The sequence below is a fragment of the Cajanus cajan genome, chromosome 5, assembly GCF_000230855.2.
Source record: "Cajanus cajan strain Asha chromosome 5, NIPB_CcT2T_4, whole genome shotgun sequence".
NCBI classification, from domain to species: domain Eukaryota; kingdom Viridiplantae; phylum Streptophyta; class Magnoliopsida; order Fabales; family Fabaceae; genus Cajanus; species Cajanus cajan.
In genome coordinates, this window is record NC_138521.1 from 53,267,135 (window position 1) to 53,291,488 (window position 24,354).

Sequence of the window (24,354 nt, forward strand, 5' to 3'; positions counted from 1 at the left end):
CAGGCACACCTACTAAAGATCTTAGGATAATATCTTCCGTAGACTTAAAAAATGATGACCGGACTTTAATAACTTTAGTCTTCTACACGAAAGCGCGCATAATAATGACAATGCAAGTTAACTTTATTATCACGTACTTTTTTTCTACAATTTACGATAATTCCATTTGCATCCTGCCCCAAGGGATTAGAATTTGTTGAGTTTATAGTAATTCATTAATAAATCTGCCGCTGAATCATAACAAAAGTTGGCAGTTATATACTAAATTAGAATTGTAACTTGGGTTATTTTATGTTATTTATGTAAGGGGATATTTCATATAAGAGGACAATTATAATTTTGTTATTCTTATAAGATTATATCACATAATTTTATAATAATGAGATATTATTCATTTTAGATCTAAGTTTTCACAGTTTTGTTTTTAGTTATCATCTAAAATATTTCTTAATAATTGGAGTATGTTTGTATTTATAAAAAAATTTATCTTATTTTATCGATATGAGATATTATTTGTATCCTAACATACACACATATATATATATATTGAGGAGAAGATCCACTAACTAGTTTAAGTATATTTATTTTACTCAATCTCATATTATACATAAAATTTTAACGATTTAACTGTTAAATTGAAAGTTTTTAATGTATAATTTAAGTTTGAAAATTTTAAAAAAAAATTAAAATCATATATACTTATTATATAGATTCAAATCAAAGTATAAAAATTTTTTATGATTATCTGTCAATTAAAAGTAATAAAATAAAATATTAAATAGTTTTTAAATTTTTTTAAAAATTTGTAAACTTGATTTATATATTAAAATATTTTAATTTAATGGTTAGATTAGGGATGGCAAAACCCCAAGCGTGTGGTTTAGCGGTAGGGGATGATCCACGCTTAAGCAATGTCAGGGGTTCGAATCCTGTCTTGTGTATGCAGTCGCGTTAAATCTTGGGGCCAGCTATCACACCCTTTGAAGTGCCCGCAACGTAGCGAGGAGATTAGTTACTGCTATCGGCGGTGGATACTCTAGGGACGAACAAAAAAAAAGATTAGGGATGGCAATGTGTCCCGCTAGATAAAAATTGGCTTCATATCCACCTCATATCCGTGCGGGTATCCATTAAGCGGGTATCTACGAATTTCTTGAATACCCATGGATATTTCTAAATTTTTTAAGAAATTAAAAAAAATTATATTATAAATAATTTTAAGTTTATATTTAATGTCATTGAAATATTAAAAATAAAAATTCAATGTTAATTTTGAACTTGTATTTAACGTTAATTTTGTTGAAATAATAATAAAAATGCAAGATAATCAATAACTTAAAATACATCAATCTCACAAGCATGTTAAAGTCTTATCACAAAGCTACAATAATTCAATCTCATAATTCCAAACGAAAGTAAACAACTTAAAATACATAAATGTTATTGGTCCAAATGTCCAATTAAAGCTAGTAAATCAATTAAATTACATCCAACATAATTCTATAAGATGCTTAACACATGTTGGTAACTTCATCAACCTCACTTTTGTAAGAAAATAAGATGAGAGAGTGTAGTTTCAGGGTTATGTGGTACAAGGATAAAGAATATTTAAGAAATATTATTAAACGGGTACCCGCATGTATGGATATCATCATACCCGCCCCCGTCCCGTTTATAAACGGGTAAAAAATTATTCGTTCTCATTATCCGCAAGTACCCAATTAACCTATCCATTTATTATCCGTAGCAAATTTTACCGCAGATCACGGGTATGGGTATTTTTGCCATTCCTAGGTTAGATCATTGAAATTTGAAGTAAAATATGAGTTATTGAATGAAATAAGTGTACTAAGACACACACAAAGATATATGTTTGTGTGTATATATAAAATCAACTTTAGTCATATGTACTAGGAATGTAAAAATAGTTTTGTCGATTATTTTATTACAAAATCCAAGTAAATCTAATCAGATTGGATTGGATTGGATTTGTAAACTTTTTTAAAGCAACTACACCCAAATCAACTCAATTATAATTGGGTTGGATCAAGTCGAATCATGTTAAGCAATTAAAAAATAAATATAATTTAAAAAATTGAAGCAAACAAAAAAAATACTTAATTGAAATTTTAATACATGATTTGAAGTAGAAACAACATTAACAACGGTCATACATGAGAATTCACAAATGGTTCAAAAAAAAATATTATGTCACTAATTAAGAAATATTAAATTACATAAAATGTGAAATTAAAGTATTCTTCTTGCTCTACACTTTCTCCAATTTAGTCAATCAACATATTACTACAATATTTGGTGAAAAAAAAAGTAAAATTATGTAAAGGATTGTATTGTGTTGTGTTGTGTTATTTGTAGTATTTTTAATTTAATTTAATAATTTATTATAAGTCAGGTTATGTTGGATTAGTTTGGATTCATCGAGTAGCAAACTCTTTGATCTCTTACTCAACTTAATTATAATTTTACTTTTCTTTTTCACTAAATAGTATAGTAATAAGTTGATAGGCTACAAGTCAAGTTGGTTTGGATTCATTGAGTAGTAAACTCTTTAACCGATTACATAACCTAATTATAAAATTTGTGTCTTATTATTGTCTTTGTCAAGTACTAAGTATATTCATGCCCGAAAAAAATTAATTAAATATTTTTTTAAAAAAATATATATAATTTTTTTTAACATAATATAATAATTACAAAATTATATTAAGTTTTATCTAACATAAAATAGAATAAGCATTAGATAAATTTGAAGTAAATTATTTATAATAAAAAAAGTAAATTAAATTTCTAAAAAATTAAAAAGAAATAAGTATGAAACAAGTAATTGTAAATTAAAATGAGTATTTGTTGTCTAAGTTAGAAAAAGTTTAAAATTACCTACTAGATTTATTTGCCTTCCCTACACTAGCGTTATCGATTACCACCCAAAATCAATTATATCATCGGATTCCGGTCAGATCAATTAGACTATAGGCAATTTCAATAACATTGTTGTAAATCTTCTCTCTTTTAAATAATAAAATAATATGGACAAGGTGTTAAAGGTTCCTTCCATTTGTTGTTTCCTCGAGCCTTTGATTTTGACTCAACATATAAACTTCTCAAAATCCATAGTTTAAAAGCAAGTGTATAACAAAATAAACGGCAAAACTACAAATTAGAGGGTCAATCCAGCTGTTACACGTTAAAATACTGGTACACATTAATTTGTTAATGTTTTATCACTTTTATTAGACTAAAATGAAATTTTTGTTCTTAATAATATAAAAATTTCAAAAGATTACATTACTAAAAATTAGACATATGACAGGTCTTTGTTCTTTTTAATTAATGGCAGAGGCTGAATATGTTCATCATAAATTTGTCATTGCATGAAATGCATAATGGTGTTCTGATCTTGTGTGCTTCCGAAGTTGTCAGTGGATTTTTCCCTTCAAAAACAGTGAACAGTTCACAGAAGCCGAACTATTTAACGTAAGAAAACTCGTACGAAAAAACAAGGGAAGCAGCATCAGTGGTATGTGTAGTACGAGCTGAAGAAAGCTATATTATAAATAGACCAGGACTGCATTATATCTTGCTACCTATCTCAAACCCTTCTCTGATTTTCATACACATTGGTCGTTCGTTCTGATTTGAGAAATTGCATTATCATCATTTAGGCATGGAATTGAGTTTTAAGCATCAAGTTGGACTGGTTTGTGTGATATTGTTGTTCCCTGCACTGTGCAGCTGCCACGAATATGTTACGAACTCGAGAGCAAGCTATTATAACACACCTGATGGCCTTGGAAATCCAAGTAACCTTCCTCTTCCTGCTATATTATACTATATACCCATGATTATTATGTGCTTGTTTGTATTAAATAAAAACATTATGCATACAAATATTACTATATGCATTTCAGGGGGAGCTTGTGGGTTTGGAGAATATGGAAGGACAATGAATAATGGGAGTGTGGCAGCAGTATCTGGTTTATGGAGGAATGGGGCTGGGTGTGGTGCATGCTATCAGGTATGGTGCAAGATACCAGAATACTGCAACGGAAAAGGTGTACACGTGGTGGCAACAGACTACGGTGCAGGAGACAACACGGACTTCATTATGAGCAAACGTGGCTTCTATGGTTTAGGACGTAACGCGGGTGCTTCTAAAGAGCTTTTCAAACGCGGAGTTGTTGATATTGCATTCAAAAGGGTTCCCTGCAGATACACTGATAGCATCAAGCTCCACGTTCAGGAGAGCAGCAAAAACCCTGGCTACTTTGCTGTTCTGATTCTCAACGCAGATGACATCACTGCTGTTCAGATGTGGCTGGTATGTGTGTATGCATGCATGTATATCATATATAATAATTTTTATTATAAGATACTGAATTTGGTTGTTGAAATGAAATGTTGAGCAGAAAAGGCAACAACGATGGGAACCCCTTCGCAGGGTGTATGGAGCAGTGTTTGACTTTGCTAACCCACCAACTGGTGAAATCTTGATGAGGTTTCAAGTGGGCTATAAGTATTGGCTGCTACCTAAGATCGCTATCCCTGCCAATTGGAAGCCTGGAGCTACTTATGACACCAAACTTCACCCTTATTAGAACTAAATACGCATGCACTTTCACACCCCAACATATCAACATATATATTACAGATATAATAACTACTAGTCATATTATTCTGTTATTTTGTTTGTTGTAACTCAATGTGTTTCTTGTGTTAATAATGCCCTGTTGTCCAAGGGACTACAGTAAAGGGCTTCATCTACTTTATAAATTTCTATCCAAGACTACATGGAATATATATGAATAAAATGCATTTGCCTTTTGTTTTTTCGATTTAAATTGAGTATACAGTAGAGCAAGTCTATATTGTACATACTGTTAGACTTATTTTTAATCATAGATACCTATGTCTAGCAAAAGTGCTGTGTGGATTCGAGGATGAGTTAGCAAATTATTAATTGAATTAAATTAATAAATGGCCAATTATAAATCGATTATCCATGAACTGAAATAAAACTATTTCATTGGGTCAAATTAAACACTGTTTGACAATATTTTAGGTACATACATCTTATTGAAAAAAGGAAATATGAGAAAAAAAGAAAAAGAAAGCAGAGAGATAATAGAAAACGGCAATGAAAAGGAGTAGAGATTAAAATAGTAATGTGTACAAGATGATGAAAGAAATTGTTATTGGACAAAGTCAAGGGAATTCACTGACAAAGAGTAAACAAGAAGCTGTAAAGAATAGTATATAGGTAGCATTTCCTTGAGAATTAACCTTGTGTTTGAAGCATGTGGAGGAATCATGAATCATGAATCTTGAAGAATATTAGGCGTTTCTTTTGCATGATGATCTTGAATGGTTAGCGATCCAAAGGCGTGTTGTGTTAAGTGGTACTCTAGTTGTGCAAAGAGATGATCAGCATGTGGTCGTGGTCCACACAGAGGAGGAAAGTATCTGAAAACTTGAATAATTGTTCTTCTTTGATGAAAAATCCTTTTAGTTTTAGGGTCCTTCACATCATCATCATCATCAGATTCAGATGAACCATTATTTGAGGCAAATGGGCCACATCCTTCTGGGTAATCACGAATGGAACAAAGTTTCCGCTTTCTCTTCTGTGCCTCACCAACAAAACACAAATCAACGTTTTCCATCACTCCTGAACCTTGGGATTGCACAGAGATCACAATGTATCGCTTAATTTCCAATTCCCTACTCTTCACCTTTAAGAGATGCAAATCCAATACATATGATGCACTATACAGATTAGGATTATTTAACTTATCTTCATATAGGAGTTCCATGCTGATTACGTTTTTCAGGACATTCATTATCTTTAGAGATTTTATTTTTATTAAAATATCTTTTTGTTTTTCAAGATTTTAACTTTTATACAACATATCTGCTATAAAGGGGAAAAAAATATTTGATGAAGATCTTAGGAATTTTGATAAGATAAATAGGATTTTGGTTCAATATTTTGGTGATAATTAGTTTGGTTAACAGGGAGGCGGGAAAGGTCCATTTATTTGATTTTTCCAAAAGTGATATATATATATATATATATATATATATATATATATATATTACATTTTTAGATTGAGATTTAAAAAAAGTATATAAAAATGTAATTACTTGTAAGATTTTTATAATCAAAATTTTGTAATTTAAATTTTAATGAATTTAAAATATAAAAATTTATAAAATTTGAAAAGAGTTATGATATATATATAATATATAATTTATACAACATTTTTTAATAACTAATATTTTGATTTTTCTTTTTAAATGAATATGAATTCTAATTTCGTTAGAGGATAAATGAAGCATGTTGAACTTGTTGAATATATAACTTTTGTAGACAATATAATAATAAAATATTTTTAAATTTAAGACATTAATTATGAAGATATAAATAGGAGAGCAATAGAAAGATAGAGAAGAGAATGAAAAAGAATATTTTAAAAATATATAATAAAAAAATCATTTTTATGTATGGATTTGATAAAAATAATAATTTTAATTTTAGAGGGATCAAATAATAAGACAAAAAAATAGAGGCATTTACTCTATTTAAAAGTTTAAATAATAATTTTATATATTTTAAAATGATAAGGGTTATAATAACACCAGGGTAACTTTTATTAAGTATTACATCGCTCAATAACTGTATATTAAATGTAAATTTTGTAAATCCAACCATTAGATTGAAAGTTCATAGCACTTTATATGTTTATATCAAATTTTGTTAAAATTGAACAACAATTTGAAGGTAATCAAAGTGTTCATATTTTAGTATATTTTGAAATATATATATTATGTCAATTTTGTTTTACAAGAATGAAGTATCAAATCATCTTAAAATAATATAAAATTTTGTATATATGGGCTAAGAGTAAAAAACTTTCAATTTAACAGTTGAATTTATAAAATTCACATTTAATATAAAGTTATTGAGCAGTGTAATACTTACTAAAAGTTACACCGGTGTTATTATAACCCTTCTCTTTTAAAATATTATTTTTATAAATTAAATTTTAACATTTTAAATAAATTATTAGTTAACTTAATATATTTATTCATCTTAAATTTAAGATATAAAATTTTAAAAATATATTTATTCTTGTTTTATTTTCTAATTATCAACCATTAATAAAATACTAATTTAAAATCTTATCTAATTATATCATAATATTTTCATATCAAATTTAAAATCAAATATTAGTTATACAAAAATAAAATATTGTACTTATTATTATTTTCATTTATTTTAAATATTGTACTTATTTTTAAATTAAATGTTATTAAATATTTTGATATTATTATAAAAAAATCACTGTTATTTTTTATTATCATCAATTTATAAAAATAAAAAATTTAAAATGACAAATTTTAATAATATTTTATTTTTTACCAAATATTCTTTACATCACTTAAAGCATAAAAAAAATTTTCTTGCATCCTGCCAAGGTTATCTACAGAAAATCCGTAGGTAATAATCTGAATTTTTTCATTACTCACCCACCATATGTTATTTACTGAAAATTTTCGTAGATAACTAAAAATTATCTACAGAAAAAAAATTTATAGGTAATATTCCGTAAATAACTAAACATTGTTTACAGAAAAAAATTCGTAAGTAATATTTCGTAAGTAACTATACATTATCTACAGAAAAAATTTTGTAGGTAATATTCTGTAAATAGCTAAAAATTATCTACAGAAAAAATTTCGTAGGTAATATTTCATAGATAATAATAGTTTTTCTTGTAGTGTGAGAACTTATATCTCAACATGACAAAGTTTATGCAAGGACTCACTCATAAGTCAACTCACTATATCTTTTCTCCTTAACAACTTGTTTAATTAGTTTGAAGAATTAGACAATATTTGCACTCACACTCACACTAGACTTATCTGACACTCACACTAGACTTGAAATTAGAATTCAAGCTTTTACTCAATTAAGTACTTTGCATCCCAAGTTTAATTTGAATGTTTCCTTCATGTAACGTGATGGCCATTTTTCTTTTCAGGGTATAAATTGATTTAATCCAATTATTGTCGTGAACATTATGGTTTGTAATTAATTGAAACTAAGTCTTCTCAAACTCTACTTTAGTTTCAAGGTCATACATGCATTTCTTGAAATCTCTTAGAAAATAACTTCCTCCTTTCATCAAGTGCATTTCATTTTTGATTGGTTCCAAGTACATAAACCATGATAAGTTTAGGGTATCACTTTAGCAAGTGCCTTGGCCATTGCCTAAACCTGGTTAATAAAGACTATTTGAGGCTTTTGTTGACTATTTGCTTCTAAGAGTGTCTTAAACAACCATTTAAATAATTCAGTTGTTTCATCATACAATAATTTTGCACTAAATATGATTGCACATCAATAGTGGTTGAAACCCAAAAATAAAGTAAGTGGCATATTTGCACGGTTGGTACAATATGTAGTATCCAATGATAGAACATCACCAAAATATCCCTAATCTAATACCATTTTGCATTAGCCCAAAATACATTTGTTATTTATTCATCTATATTCATTTGGTATGAGTGAAAGAAAGACAAATTCTCCAATAATTATTGTTGAAAGTATTGCAAAATGCATCCTACTTCACCATACATCATACTTCTTTGTCGTCTTGTATTGAGATGATTTTTTACATCTACCTATGTATATCCAATATTAACTCTATGTCCTACAAGTGTACTCATTAGCTGAAATGTTGACTTTTGTTGTAATCTAGAATCATGAGCCAAATTAATTTCATAAGCTTAAACTTCAATTATCTTTTTTATGTGATGCAAGCACATGTGTTGTTTCTAGAAATTGCAAAGAATGACAATGATTCCCTACAAATTAATGAATGACAGTTTTCTCATTTTTCACAAGTTAAATTCTTATTTTGTAATTTATTTTAGTTTTAACTCTATGTTTTTTAATCAAAACATCTCTCTTGGTAGCTAGCTAGTTGTGCCCCTTCTTTGTAGGAAACAAAACCTACATGAAATGATAGAATTATCTTCTTTTCTTATATTCATGTATGTCTTTTAACTCCAAAACTAATATGTATTGCATGTCCATGCTAAAATTGCTAAATTGCCTCCATATTATCAAATCTCATTCCAACTCTTCGCTCGTAATCAACACTTAAAAGAATATATGTCATGCTTCCTATTAAAGAATGGATATGAATAAATTTTAAGAAAATTATTTTTATTATTTAGCACAAGTAAATAAGAATGGCATATTAAAAATTAATTTTATATTATATTGTGCATTCTCAAGCATCACAATTTTATTATACATATAACTAAAAAAAAGCTTAAAGATTTAAAAATAGTTTAATCATTTTTTTATTCTCTATAATTTTATCAATTTAATTTTTTAACCTTTAATATTAAATTTTTTAATTTTAGCTTCTATATATAAGTTTTGTCCTTTTTTAATCTCTATTGTCTATTTCTATAGAGACTAAAAACTTCATAAAACGAACTAAAAAAAATTAGCATGAATATGAACTAAATAAATATTTTTAATTACAAAAATTAAAAAGATAAAGTTATGGAAGTTATATTAAAAAAGTAATGAAACTTTTAAAAAATATAGTTGCTTTGTGTTGGAAGTAATGTTTCTTGTGTGAAGAGTGACTGAATATTCTGAACTGAGAAGGGAATTGGATCCAAAAGCGAAGCAAAGATAGATGCAGAATCATACATATGATACATTATCTGCTCTCATTTTGGACATCAATGAGTTTGTATTTTTATGTTTTTTAACACGTAAAGCTTCTTCATTACGCAACACAAAACGTTTCACTTAAATGACACGTGTCAAAATCTAATTTATTTTAATAATAATCCAATGGCTAGATTAGTTGAAAGGTACCGAAACGTTCCCTGAATCCGAATGCAGTGAGTGACTTCACTTATATAAACCAAACCCTAAACCCTACAATGGAAGATCCTTACGCTTTCGTCATCACTCGCAACCACCGCGACATGCCCTCCCCCGCTTCTTCCGCCGACTTCTCGCCGGAATCCTCGCCGGACTCCCACGGCATCGTCATGCTGTCGCTGCCGGACTCCCAGGACGCCGTCGCCCAAGACGTCTTCCACACGCCGCCGGAGGACTCCTCGCTCCCCTCCTCCGACGCCGCCGTCGACCATTGCGCCGTTAGTCACGCCGTCAAGGTTGGTTCCGGCTCCCAGGGGTTCCTTCATTTGGGGAGGGATTCGGAATTAGGGTTTTCGGAGGTTCGGCTCACGCATGAAATTGGGGTTTTGGGTGAGTCGCCGGTGAAAAAATCGAAGCTTTCGGAGGACGGTGTGGGAGTGCGATTGGAGAGAGTGGAAGAGGGCACGGGGCATTGCAAGGGGAAAGTGGTTTCTGAAAGCGATGCGGGTGTTAGCTTGTGTGAATCTGAAAAGGTGGCATGCACTGTTGAGGGGGAGGTTTCGAGTGATGCGGTTAAGGAAGGTTCTGGAATGGGGGAGAAGAGTGATAAGGGTTTGGGGCTGCGTATGTTGCCACCCTCCATGCGTGGGCGTTTGGAGGATGCAACTATTGAAGTGGAATGTGGGAGCAGTGTGGAGAAAGAGAAGTTTTCTGTTTTTGATGTGTTGAAAGTTATCTCAGATATTAGTGCTGAAGCTGATGAAAAGGATGGTGGTGTTCAGCATTGTAGGTTGTTGGAAGTTGCAAAGGATTGTGGTCTGACTTTTCCTCGTCCAAGGTGGTGGCCGGATAACTTCAAAGGATAGTGTGGAAAAGTTTATCCTTTTTTTTGGCATTTTGTTGGCAGATGGTTTTGAAGGGTGATATGAATTTTGTATTTTGCCCTTGGGTTTGGAATTGGTCTTAGATAACTACTCCGTTTAATGGATGGTAGTGTGGTAGGATTCTAATTTCTATCTAGGTGTTAACTAATTTCTATATACTTCGTTTAATATTGTGTATCTCTTGGAATTGTAGTCCAAACCTTGAATTAAGATCGCCAACTTCTTATGTACATGTCTTTGTTTTATGCAACTTATGTTCTGCATCCATTTGCACCAATGCACACTATATTGATGGTTTCAACTAAAAAAATTCTATATAAATAATAAACACACCCTTTGCTTAAGTTCTCTAATGCATTCTGTTTTTAGTCGATTTTGGGAATAGAGAAGTAAGCGAGAAAGAATTGTGAGAGAGAATGTGGTATTTTGGTTGCTTGAGAGAGGAGAGAAGCGGGAGAAGAGAGAAAACATTTGGTGGGAATCATGCTACAAAAGCTCTCTCAGATGATGAAGCGATTTTGCGAAGAAAATGTGTAAATTTGTGAGACCCATCAAATAAAATGGAAATGACGAATATGTCCTTTTATTTTATATTGGGTAAATGTGATACCCGAGACAAATATGTCTGCATACGCTTTTCTTTCTCTTTTACTTTTTTCTTATTTCTTTCAATCCAAACAATTTAAAAATTTATTATTTTTTACTTATTCTCTTTTCTCTTTTATTTCTTTTTATTATATTTCTTTCTTCTCAGAATCTTTCATTACCTAAACAAAGCAGTAGGCTATAAATATGTTTGATTGTCTATTAGCATCCTAGCTTGGGCAAAAACTATAAGTGAAGCTTTTGCATATTTCTTAACAAAATTCCGAACACAATATGTTTGGAGTGAAGGGCGATAATTATCATGAAGTGAAATGAAATGAGATAACACTGGATTTTATTCTTTTAATTAATTGAAATGAAATAATACATACATTTTTGGGGATATGAATTTTTCTTTTCCTGTTCCATCATAAATTTCCATTTTACCTTGGTTATATTAACTTGGCCATGGAAATATAACCGGCTTTTAATAGAGTTGAATTGATCACTTGTTAAATATAATCCCTGAAAAAGTCAAACAATTCAATCTTTGCTGCCAAAGTGATTCCTACATAATGTACAAATTTTAAAGTAATTTTACATAAAAATGCATATCCGAAATCTATGCACGTATGTATTAAACCAATGTATCAAAAGTATTTTATAAAGAATGCATTTAGCAATACATTTTAAAGTTTTAAGTTAATTAATTTGACTATTTTATTGTGAGATTTGGCTAAATGTAGGCTATTTGTATGTTTGATTGTCAATTAACATAATTGTTTGGGCAAAAACTATAAGAGAATCTTTGCCATGTTTTTTAACAAAATTCCAAACACACTATGTTTAGAATGTAAGGAAAACAAATATCATGAAGTGAAATGGAATGAAATAACACTAGATTTTAGTCTTTTTATTATTTGAAATGAAATGAAATGATTAGAACATGATAAATAATTTTTTTGAGATATAAAACTGTTGATCACTTGTGAAATAAAATCCCTAAAAAAAGTGATTAATAATTTAAGGATAAAATATTTTTATAATTTATATAATTTCACCTATTTTATCTTTTAATCCATATAATTTAAAATAGACTTTTTTAGTTCATATATTTAGATTTTTAATCTTTATCATTAATCTCTTTATAATATTGATTCCATGTGGATAATAAAATCTTATTAAACCCAATTGAAGATAAAGTATTTAATTTTTTTGAATAGCAATGTATCATTTAATAGTTTACTATGCAATCACTTACAATTTTATTATTTATTTGGATCGTATTTAATCATAATAAATATTAATTATCCACAAAATTATTCTAACTTTTCATTTTTTTTTCCCTCTCAAAACATTAACTATCCACAAAACCAAATACATCATCACCATATAAGTCACTCACACGAAGATGATGTTAAAAAAAATTAGCGAAATAGATTAAAATTTATAAATATAAAGACAATAATTTATTTTAGACTATAAAAAATAAGTCATTAAAACTATAGAGATTAAAAATTATATTAACCATAATTCAATCTTTGCAACCAAAATAAGCCTGCATGATGTCCAAATTTTAAAGATGTTATACATAAAAATGCATATTAGAAATGTATAATAAGCCAATGTATCAAGTATTTTGTACACAGACTGTTTAGCAGACGACTCTAAGCTTATAAGGACTCTAAACTTTTTAGTTTACCTATTTTATTAACTTTATTGATTAAAATAAATATATCTGATATGTAAACTATTTAATATTTTCTAACTTGTTTTTGTAAGCTAATTCAAACTAAATGCCCTTTCATATCATAACACATTATCAGTTGGCTTATTAGCTAAACTCCACCAACACTTTAATTCAATTGACTAAATTTTCTATTTTTCAACTCCTACCTTATAAGCTCCGACTAAATTATAAACCTTCAACTAGCTTAACAAACTAATTTTGTGAAACGCACTCCTAATAAAAATCATAGGAATGCATGGGGTCGAAGTGCCTCTAAAATTTCAATACATGGGGTGTCATATGCTTTAAACATAACTAAGACAAAATAATTGTCCAGTTCTTTATCATCCATTCCATAAAGCTGTGTCGTCTTATTCTTTAGATGAAAGTTTAGAGTTATGATTTAAACCTACTGGTAGAAAAGGGTGTGAATATCATTCACAAAACATAAACTACAATTGCATACAAAACTCCGGAGATGATGACTCCGCATTTCATGCTATATGTTACAATCTATTACCAACCTATACAAAAAAAAAAAAAAAAAAAAAAAAAAAGCCCATTCAACTTCCATCCTTTGGCAATCCAAGCTCAAGGTTGCAAGGAAACATAAACACAACCACCATATCCTCTTGTACATGAATATTTTGGTGTTTCAAATGTAAAACATGTGGACCCTAATTATGACTGAATATTCTGTCCATACCCATCCAAATAACCTAGTAAAGATTAGTTAAGGATGAGTATTAGGTGAGTGTACTGAGCTACTAGTGGTGCTGACCTGAGCACCATAGCAAAAAGTTGGGTGCAGGAGCTCTGCCTGTGGAAAAGAACTGTTAGATGGCACCTCTAACAGCAAATCCTCAGAACTCTCACCAACAAAGTTTAAAGAATCCAGCATGTCCAAGCCACTAACACCATGGGGTAAAGCAAATAGGCTTTTTGGACTGAAGCTAGAGCCTTCTTCTACTTCTTCTTTGCTCTCACTGCTAGCCTTTATGATCACCCTTTTGGGGCTCCTCATTGCTGTCTTCAATTCTGAAATTTGCATGAATAGTGTTAATAACGATTCTTCAATTAAATCATAAACAGCAGACCATCCTAATACAGTTTCTAACTAATAACTGATGAAGGTCAGTATCACAATTCTCTTGACGTGTCTCAAAGTAAAAGCCCACCATATACAGTCTTTTACAAGGAAGGCATGTGAATATTTTTAATTTTTCGTTGTAGCCATATTTGAAGCTAACCTGGAAAATTTTGATTTCGGCCGTCACATTCACGCAATCTCTTGCCATTTGTAACATTACTTAATTCCATACCCGTAGATCCAGGATCAATAGCTTTTCCATCTTTGTTTTCATATTTCTGCACCCATAGAAGAATGTAAATATGGGTGTTCAAGACCAAACCAATCCGATCAAAAAACTGAAATAAGCAAACCAAAAAGCTTAAAATAACTAATTGGATTGAATCATTTTTAGAATACAAATTTGAATAACCAACCTAAAATGTTATAGATTATACTTTCTTAAGTAACATTTTACATAAGCAATTTTTATAATATTCATACCTAACGTGGGAACTTTCTTAATGTACCGCAACATCAAGCTTAGTCCTCCCTTGGATTTGGATATAAATTGTAGGAACAATAAGGGCGGCCCAGTACACGAGGCTCCCACCTAGTGGGGTCTGGGGAGGGTAGATGTACGCAGCCTTACCCCCGCAAGCGGAGAGGCTGTTTCCAGGACTCGAACCCGTGACCTCTTGGTCACTAAGCAGCAACCTTACCGTTGCGCCAAGGCTCACCCTCTAAATTGTAGGAACAATATGACTGACAATTTGAAACTATATTTAAAATTTAGATTTATATTTTGATGTATTTATTTAAACTTGAGTTTAGTATTCAGTGTATTTTGATGAATTGGCTTTAGAGTTTAGATTGATTTATAATAGACATATTTTTATGAATTTATATATTAAAATTTAACAAAAACTGTAGCAATCCAAATGAGTTTTGATCGGAATGGATGAAATTGTATTTGATTTGATCCATACCCTATTTGATTTACACTCAAATTGATCAGATGCTATTATAAAAAAACTAATTACATGTGATTTTAGTTTTTTTCATTCTCAAGACCAATCTAAATCACATCAGTGAGGGTGACCATCCTTGGATGAGTTAAAGTATCGATATAAAATATTTTTTCAACACAAGCATTAGTATCTAAATAATAAACCAGTACAAACCTTGAGAAAGTTATAGTGCTCCACCCATTTTGACTTTGACAGATTAGATAACACAAGCCTTTTCATTGTCTTCCATTCTTCAGGTTTTGTCCCCAACATAGATATATCAAAGACACCTTCCCAGAGAAGTTGCTGAAAATAAGTCAAGTTCTCCTTGAATTGGAAGCTATTGAACATGTTTTTAAGGCTGCAAATACAACACAATCTTTCATTAATTGGATTCAGTCTAGATATCTTCTATGCCCTCAACAGTCGCAAGTCTTTTATTTTTTGGGGGGTGAAATATTCAGGCATCAAATGGCAGAACATTGAAAGGAGATGGACACGAAACTTCAAATTCAAGGATTATGACTTACAAAACATCAATGATACAATTCAATTCAAACAAGTGTAACAGATTCTAACCTATCAGGAAATTTAGCAGTATCAACCATGGGGAGATACTTCAGTAATTGCTGCCGCTCTTCATTTGTCAAGTTTCTCATAAACTCCTCATAGTTCACTACATCCTAACCAAACATAATAGCAACCAATATAGTTATAAATATGTACGCAGAACAAAACAATAGTCACAATACAAAACCCAAAAACATTATCATATTGTTTATGGAAATTGAATATTGCCTCCTCTCTAAAGGAATTCAAAATTCAGTTGCCATCTTTAAAGTCCAAAGAGTAATTACATGAATGAAGAATTTAATAAAAGATTCCAAAACATATTATACTGTTTGCTGTCCAATATTATTGATACAAAAACATAAGTAACTCACATTTAAATCTATTACGCATAACGGTGAGTCATGATTTCCAGGAACCTGAAGTTTTTCAAGATGAGACTTGTCCCTGAAATTAAAAATAAAATATATACTTATATATCAATGGCAGTACAGAGCAAATTTTCTGTCACTTCTCCGAAACAATTTCCACAGATGTATCTCTAGATTCTTGACAAAGCCATAGGTATAAAGATAATCCATAAACATGGAGATACTCATACCCCATCCAAGAAAATTACCAAATTTATGCTAGTACAGTTGTCTACTTTCAACAGTAATAAACAAATATTTTTTTTATTATATTAATGCTCTTGCATAACTGACTAGAATAATGAAAGACTATAAAGTGGTTGGGGAAAACATGCCTATCACGTTGCTCTTGTTGCATGCCTTGGCCAGCCGAGTTTCTGATCTTTTCAATTCCATGAGATGAGAAGTTCATGCCACTGCGATCACAATGCATTGGAATGGTACCAGAACATGAATATGCCTCATTCATTAGGCATTGTTTATTATCAACTGAAAGAGAGCTAGCCTCGGACTCTTCATCACGAGCTATAGAGCTAGGATGCCTAATGAGAATGCTTCCATGTCCTATCTCAACAGAGACCATTGGTGTACCACTTTCTAAAAGAAGATCATCTTCAGAAGATGCAGAAAAATAAGACCGTTGTTCATGAAGAATAGTACACAGGTCTCTAGTGAGCTTCTCAACAGAAGAAGGCTTTGGACGACCTGCACATGTCCTCTTTTTTGAAGGCACCGTGGCATCCCAGACCACTGACTGAGCAGGACCTAAATTAATCAAACTATCTATCTTAGAATTACATGAATTTCTTAAAGAAACAAAGGAATTGTTTTGAACTGCAGTAACCAGATATGAAGAACTAGAGAGATTATATCATGTATGTAAAACTTGACATTTTACTCTAAAAGTATTGATAAGGAAATATAGATATACACTAATAATAGAAAATTGATAATCCGTGTTTAACTGTAAAGCTTTCCATGAAAATTGTTTTTGAGATAAAACTGGATCTTCATTATGATTTTTTTTTTTTTAAATCACTAGAATTCTTAAAACACACTCACATGTATGATGTACAATTTATGAACTTGTTTACATCAGGGATAAACAAGGCCTTGCAAGTGGATCTGTATTTTCACAATTTTTCTTTTTCCTTTTCCCCCTATTTAATTATCCAGTTCTTGATTAAGTTCACATAAATCAGTACCGTCATTAAAACTCACTATTTCAATGGAAAGGACAATGCTTCCATAATCAGTTATGAAGATAAATCTTCCAATGAAATTGGCAAACAGTAATTGCCCAACCTGTCAAATCACTAGCATCCGTGCCACCGAATTGGGCACAGCTCTCTGAGTTAGAGACAGCTGACCCTGAGCTTGATCTATTGCTGGTATCTTCATCCACAGCCTTTCGATATCCTTGATTATAATCAGGGACAAACCCTCCAGATGCAGCATTATCATAGTTCTGCTTTCGTTTGACTAATTTCTCTTCTTTGTTCTTATTTAATGATATGCTCTTTACTCGGGAAACCTTTTGATCCTCACTATCAACATTCTCTGCCCGAGCATGTAAAGGGGTATAATTTGCAAGTGTTCCCTTTGTCCTCCATCGAGATCCACATGCATTGCATAGTACTGGCTTCTCAGGTGGCCCATTACGCCAAAGTGGGGTGCCTATTGCAAGGTTTATTTGTTAGAAAATCCATGAAAATTTGAAAAACCTTACAAAAATGAAACGAGATTATCCCTGATTGAATACAAAACTAACAACCACATATTCATATTTTGCAGCTATACTAAACTGAACTGGACAAACATCTTTAGGTTGAGCCAGAATCTTAAGGAACTAACCATTCCTGATAGCATGGTCTACTATCTGCCCATTATCAAACAATCTATATATTTAAGATAATGCAAAGCAATATCCATTAGCAAGGAAAACTAAATATTAGTCAACACTCCACGTTCCTCAAGCAGGTATGGGTAAACTTGAATTCAGAAGACGTATATGATGGTAAGAAGAAAATGCTCGCATTTGAACCAAAACAATTAACATTTATCTTCTCAGTTCTCAGTATTGTGGCATCAATGCTAAGGCAATCTAATTGATAACTAGCATTTTTGAGGACTGAAATCATTGTATTCTCAAACACTGTCAATCGAATTCTGATGTGCACACCAATAGCAATGACTTCATCCCTTGGACAACATTTTCAAGTTCATCAGAAAAACAATGACATCTCCTCGGCTTAAGTAGCAGGATAAGAATATCAAGATGATCAGTATAATTGCGAAAGCTTAGATATATAATAATGAATAGTCGTAGGAATTGATTTTTTTATCCCAGCCAAAAGGCAATTGAGTAACTCCATCTGAAGGATGAATACAATGCACGGACCAATATCCTAAGACAATGAAAAATTGCTACATAGGCAAAATGGCAACAAACAACTCAGTTAAATCCTTTCAGAAATGGAGCGGATTAACTATGGACATTTTGCAAAAGCACAATTGTCCTATGTTTTTCTCCCTTCCTTATGTTCACATAATCCAAATGCAAAGGATTGGAGCGCGAGTTGACTCTTTCAATAAGATCTTTTAGAACAACAAGTGTTCTGACCATTGAGAAACAAGTCCCGTCTAACATTTCAAAAAGATAGATTACAAGCTTAATTGTGCACCAATTACATTCGCTCATACTTCATCCATAGTCAAGAAGTGCAAAAGACCCACTGAAGGAGTGACACAGAACACATCAAAAGTCAATACAATAGAATTTCCCAGAACTTCCATTTCCAAATATTCCAGGCAACAAGAATATTTGTATTGATGAATTCTAATACATCCAAAACAAAAAACATTATACTAAATTCTCCTGGTCTTATATCTTCTCTTTATCAAAATCACAATCCATGTCATCAGTCGCAAGACAAATTTCAAATTAAGAGAGGACAAATTTTAAAAACCAATAACTCTCAGGAAAAAGAAAAAAAAAAAAAAAAAAAAAAAAAAAAAAAAACAATTGCATATCGGAGAAACAAACTCACTTGTAACTCCACAGTGATGGCAAGGCCCTTGCTTACCCATGTCTCAATCTTTTCCTCAAGTTAAAAGGGGGGAAAAATAAGTGAAAAAAATTTGCAGAAAAAGGGGAAAAATAATTTATTGACAAAAAAAAAGTTTAAAAAAATAATTTTTTCTGAAAATATAACAGTTGTTTAGAAGGCTTATGCGGCGTGCAGTAGTGGGTATTGAAGGCTTTATTCTGCAGCAAACCCAGAAGAGAGTTTGCAAAAATAAAAGAAGCAGAAGCCAATACAATAGACCCAGAAAGAAGAGTTTGTTTTACAGTCCTTAAAAAGTTTTAACACAAATCAAATAGAATTTGGGTGTTGAAGGTAGGAATTTGTACAATCCAATGGAAGAGGAAAGGGCAGTGAAGGAATCTCACAAATGACAGAGAAAAGAAGAAGGGAAGGTGCAATGGAGAAAGAGAAAGAGAGAGAGACAGAAAGAGAGAGGAAGGTCTCAGTATGTGACCTCTTCTTGTATTGTACAAGAAGTAAATGTCCAGCTTTTCCTTCTTTTTTTTTATTTTTTTTTAACCCACCTTCTCTTCTCTCTCTCTCTGTTTTGTTTTTCTTTTTTATTTAATTCTTTCTGTTGTTGTTATTTGCAGCAATTTTTGTTTTTTTTTAGTGAAAAAAAGTTTTTTTTTTTTGTTTGGGTTGTTCCCTGATGTTATCCCAAGATTTCAGTTTCCATTTTGTTCAACTAAATGTAATACCTTTCAGAATAATTAAATTTTAAATATTTGAGTTTATCATATAGAAAAAGTTTAAGAGACCAACAAGTCGGTTTAATTGTATTCGAGTACTATGAATATAAAAAAAATCATTGATAACGATAAGTCAGTTTTAAGAAATTAGTCATTAATAAATTCAATAAATACATCACATTAATGTTAATGTTAAAAAAAATTGAGAGATTTTCCTGTATTCATGTTATAACAAGAATTAAGAGTTTAGATAGATTAGTAGAATTTGGATGCTCTAAAATGAGAAATGTATTATTTTAAATAAATTACAGGTAGTATTATTTAATTATTTAATAAGATATATATGAGAATAATTTTTCTCATGGACAAAATATGGCATCTAAAATAACATGTAATTTATATACCTTATGTTTTTATTTAATATTTACTGAATACTGATTATGTATCATACGTTTTAAAATATTGTTTTAAAAGAAACTGATGGGAGAATATTAATATACTATAGCAAATATCATGTTGACTGTAGACTTTTCTTTTCTTTTCTTTGCTTTGCTTTTAATTTTTCAAATCCTGATCAAATAAAAATTAAAAGGCTGCCCCATCTTTACCATCCAGTTTTTTTGGTCTAAATCAGTTTCTATACATATTGATGGCCTAGGGAAAAACAAAGAATGAAGCCCAAAACTCGAGAAATATCAAAATAAGAGGGTGAAAGAAACAGAGATTTTTGGCCTTTCCTAATTTTTCTACCCTCCATAAGTGTTTTTTTTTAATATTTTTTATGAGATGATAATTGATCATATTTTAGCACAATTTTATATTCTGTCTCATGTGTGTGTGATGGCATGATGTTGATGAATTTTAGTGGTCTTTATAGAGGAAAAAAATAAAAAAGGAATAAACATAGGGTAGCAAAGCAATACCTGTGTGACACAATTTGTTGTCACAAACCCAATCAACACCGTTGATTAAGCCAGGTCGGTTGATGTTGGGGCCACCATTAGTAATATGCTTTTGCTTTAATTGGTTTTTTAATTTGATTTCAAACCAACGGTGATTAAGGAGTCTTATGGGCACAGCCACATGAATCTCGCACTCAATTATTCAGAGCAAATGCCCAAGACAGGTAGAACAATTATCAAGCTAGGGGCTAGTAAGTAGTCCACCAAACCAGAAAAAGAAAAATTAAGGGCAAGTAAAAATAAAAAAAGACATCAAAATCAAATAGTCCAATTGAAATTCATAGCTTTTAAATTTTCTCCTCCACATCAAAGGAGAGGGATTTTTTTTTTATTTTTATCAACTCATTATAGGAAGACAATATGACAAACAGTGTGCCCATGATACATAGTGGGTATCTCATGAATTTGACTAATTTGGTGCCTTGTGAAGTTCCTTATCTCGTAGTGTTTCTCACCCTTTAATCTAAGATGGGAAAAGGCTTTTGAGGGCTTACTTTGTGTAAAGAAAATAAATTGGTCCAACCCATCTATGAAAACTGTATCATTAAATCAGGTTGATTGACTATGGACATTAATTGAGGAGTGGCAGCTACTAGATTGCTTAATGCTTACTTGCCTTTCTCCATCAAAAGAGGGTCAAGTTTGTACCCTAAAAACCATTTGATATATGTGAAACCTTGATCAAATCAACGGTAAGAACTAAGAAGGCTTCAATGAAAGATAAATCAAATGGCTCAAAGTCAATCCAAAGAACAGGCATTACTTAAAAATAAAAAAATAAAAAAAAATAAAAGAGTCTTCTAGCAATATCAAAATGCATGTCCTTCATTTATAGTCCTTTAGGAATTCACAAATCACCAACTAGTCAAATCTTGCATCCAAACTATTAAATTCAGCCAGGTCCATTTATAACCCTTTGCATTTTGCAGATGAAACAGACATTTCAACACGCATTCTTGTGAATATGATAATTGGGTTAACTGTTTAGTAGTTGAAAATATTTTAAATCTTGATTATTGTTTTTGACTTTTAAAATTAATAGACCTTTTTATATTTTAAATATTTAAACTTTATTTTTTAAAATTTTGCATTTTTCCTTCCTTGTAGGAATTAAAGTTTGGATATTTTAAAAAGTATAGAAATTAAAAAAAAATTAAAATTGAAGACAAAAATGCCGTAAAAATTTGAAGAAGAAAAACAAATTTTGAATTCTGTTCGAGAACTAAGATCACCATCAGTTCTATGATAATTTTGAGCAATCATAATATTACCAAAAAACAAATTGTTACACATGGTAAAAATTCATATAGCTTTTCTTCTTATATGTGTATTAATGTATTTTAATAAATGCATGTGACACCTCTTTTTTGTTATTGGATTAGAAATAGAAATCTTTTGTATCCTATAAAAAGTTTTCATGTCTTTGTAACGATTTTTCGTTTGGTTTATCACTCTATATAGTGTGATGCCTTCTTTCTCCATTTCTCATTTATTCCATTTTTTTAATTTTGTTTATTATTTTTATTCTCTTGTTCATCATATTATGTGTCATTGACATTTTTTCTCTTTAATGATTTTAAAATTTAAATGAGTTGAATATTAGAAGTTTGTCAAATCTCAAAACTCTATAAACGATTATAAAGGTCCTTACAAATTATCTATTAATAAGATTCTCACATTCACAGTTTGAATCGAATTATTTTCATATTATAAATGTGTTTTTGATATGATTATATGTTTATGTTATTTTTCTCTTTTTGTACTTGATTTCTTGTTTTTATTTATGAATTTTTGTTTTGAAGATAACCAACTCAAAGATGATCCATAATATGACTCCTATTTATATAATATCTCTTTCTATTATTAACTAATTTATTGGAAATAAAATTTTCTGGTAAGTCATGTCTCTCATTTAATAAGTCTCTTATAACTTGGTAAAAGATCCATTAAAATTTAATTTTTTTAATAAATTTTACTCAATAAAAAAAATGTTTAGAAGAGTGTCGCTAAAATTTATCTTATTTCATTAAAGGAGATTAGATAAAAACACCAAACTATAGTAACTACATAAAATCCTGACAATAAAAAATAAATTATTTACATGACCTAAATATGTTTTTAGTTCATATAAAATGTACAAATTTTAATTTTAGTTTTAATTAATTTTTTATTTATTTTTCATCTTCTAACATTTAAAACTATTATTTTTAATTTCTATTATTATATATTTATTTTTAACTATTTTTTATTAAAATATTAAATAATATATCATCACTTATGTTACTCATATTTGTTAATGATTTATCTACTTTAAAATCATTGTTAAGACAAAAATAATGATTTCATTATTTAGAAAAGTTAAAATTAAAAAAAATATTTTATAGAGATTAAAATTAAAATTTATTCATTTTATAAGGAATAAAAATAATATTTACAAATTTTAGAAAGATAAAAAAAATTAAAACTCATTTATTTTACATAAATTGAAAATATATTTAAGTATTAAATACATTAAATGATAAAAGAATTTTTTTTTTTGAGAGAATGATAAAAGAAAATTATTTCTAAGAAAATTGGACTATTTGATGATAACTGCAAGACTCTTCGGTTACTTTTTGAGCGCAAAAAATTATGATCCATCGCATAACATAATAATTTCTTTTAATATATTAAGTTTAAAGCTATATTTTTACCCCTAAATCTCTCTATTAGGATAAACTATAATTTCACCTTTCATCTTTTTTAAAAAAAAAATTGCTAACAAAAAAAAATTATATATTTGGGATAATAATTTCAATTTATAAATAATATTTTTTTAAATAAGTTAATTTTATGAAAATGAAAATTTAAAACTTATGATTATTTTTTAACAATCTTACCTCTCTAAAATTGATTTACTATATAAAAAATATTTTTTTATCTAAACAAAATTAAACATTTCAAAATCATTTTTCAATAAAATTGATTCAAACAACAAATTATTCTAATTATAATTAATCATAACAATAATTTATTATACATATAATTGATTATTGAAATAATCTAACAAACACATTCTTAATTGATTGTATTATATTTTTTTCTTGGTTTCTTTATGTCTATAGATATTAGGCACCTATTGAAATAATCGCACATTCTTAATTGATTGTATTATATTTTTTCTTGGATTCTTTATATCTATAGATATTAGGCACCGGTGCAAAAGTAAGAAGGAAAAAAAAAAAACTATCCTTTACTTGTTCAACCCTCCATACAAGTGTTTTTATTGAATCTTATTTAAGCATCTTAAATAAGGTTAATTCAGATATAATGAATTCAACCCTCCATACAAGTGTTTTTATTGAATCTTATTTAAGCATCTTAAATAAGGTTAATTCATATATAATAAATTTTATAAAATTAACTTGTAAGGTAATTGTT

The 24,354-nt window shown here is 29.8% G+C and overlaps 2 protein-coding genes across 3 annotated transcripts; one reads left to right on the plus strand and one right to left on the minus strand.

Annotated features, from left to right (window-relative positions):
* Nucleotides 1–3,591: 3,591 nt before the first annotated feature.
* Nucleotides 3,592–4,859, plus strand: LOC109811796 (expansin-like B1). Its single transcript, XM_020375628.3, has 3 exons — nucleotides 3,592–3,821; nucleotides 3,930–4,339; nucleotides 4,428–4,859. The coding sequence occupies exons 1-3, from the start codon at nucleotides 3,686–3,688 to the stop codon at nucleotides 4,614–4,616; spliced, it is 735 nt and encodes a 244-aa protein (XP_020231217.1). The 5' UTR covers nucleotides 3,592–3,685; the 3' UTR covers nucleotides 4,617–4,859.
* Nucleotides 4,860–13,545: 8,686 nt separating this feature from the next.
* Nucleotides 13,546–19,754, minus strand: LOC109811821 (GATA transcription factor 26). Of its 2 annotated transcripts, none has more exons than XM_029274085.2 (8): nucleotides 19,242–19,754; nucleotides 17,497–17,868; nucleotides 16,527–16,956; nucleotides 16,156–16,228; nucleotides 15,791–15,894; nucleotides 15,386–15,572; nucleotides 14,383–14,560; nucleotides 13,546–14,170 (listed from the first exon to the last, which is right to left on the minus strand). In XM_029274085.2, the coding sequence occupies exons 1-8, from the start codon at nucleotides 19,279–19,281 to the stop codon at nucleotides 13,866–13,868; spliced, it is 1,689 nt and encodes a 562-aa protein (XP_029129918.1). In that variant the 5' UTR covers nucleotides 19,282–19,754; the 3' UTR covers nucleotides 13,546–13,865. The 2 variants fall into 2 exon arrangements, with proteins under 2 accessions (XP_029129918.1, XP_020231249.1); XM_020375660.3 differs by having other exon boundaries at nucleotides 14,383–14,500; nucleotides 19,242–19,751.
* Between the last annotated feature and the right edge of the window lie 4,600 nt (nucleotides 19,755–24,354).

Excerpts from the sequence above, each read along its gene's own strand:
- LOC109811796 (XM_020375628.3), top strand. The coding sequence starts at position 3,686 with ATGGAATTGAGTTTTAAGCATCAAGTTGGACTGGTTTGTGTGATATTG. Across the intron at positions 3,822-3,929 it reads TGATGGCCTTGGAAATCCAA|GGGGAGCTTGTGGGTTTGGA; the intron begins GTAACCTTCCTC and ends TATGCATTTCAG. Across the intron at positions 4,340-4,427 it reads CTGCTGTTCAGATGTGGCTG|AAAAGGCAACAACGATGGGA; the intron begins GTATGTGTGTAT and ends AATGTTGAGCAG.
- LOC109811821 (XM_029274085.2), bottom strand. The coding sequence starts at position 19,281 with ATGGGTAAGCAAGGGCCTTGCCATCACTGTGGAGTTACAA. Across the intron at positions 17,869-19,241 it reads CCATCACTGTGGAGTTACAA|GCACCCCACTTTGGCGTAAT; the intron begins GTGAGTTTGTTT and ends ACCTTGCAATAG. Across the intron at positions 15,895-16,155 it reads TATGCGTAATAGATTTAAAT|GATGTAGTGAACTATGAGGA; the intron begins GTGAGTTACTTA and ends ATGTTTGGTTAG.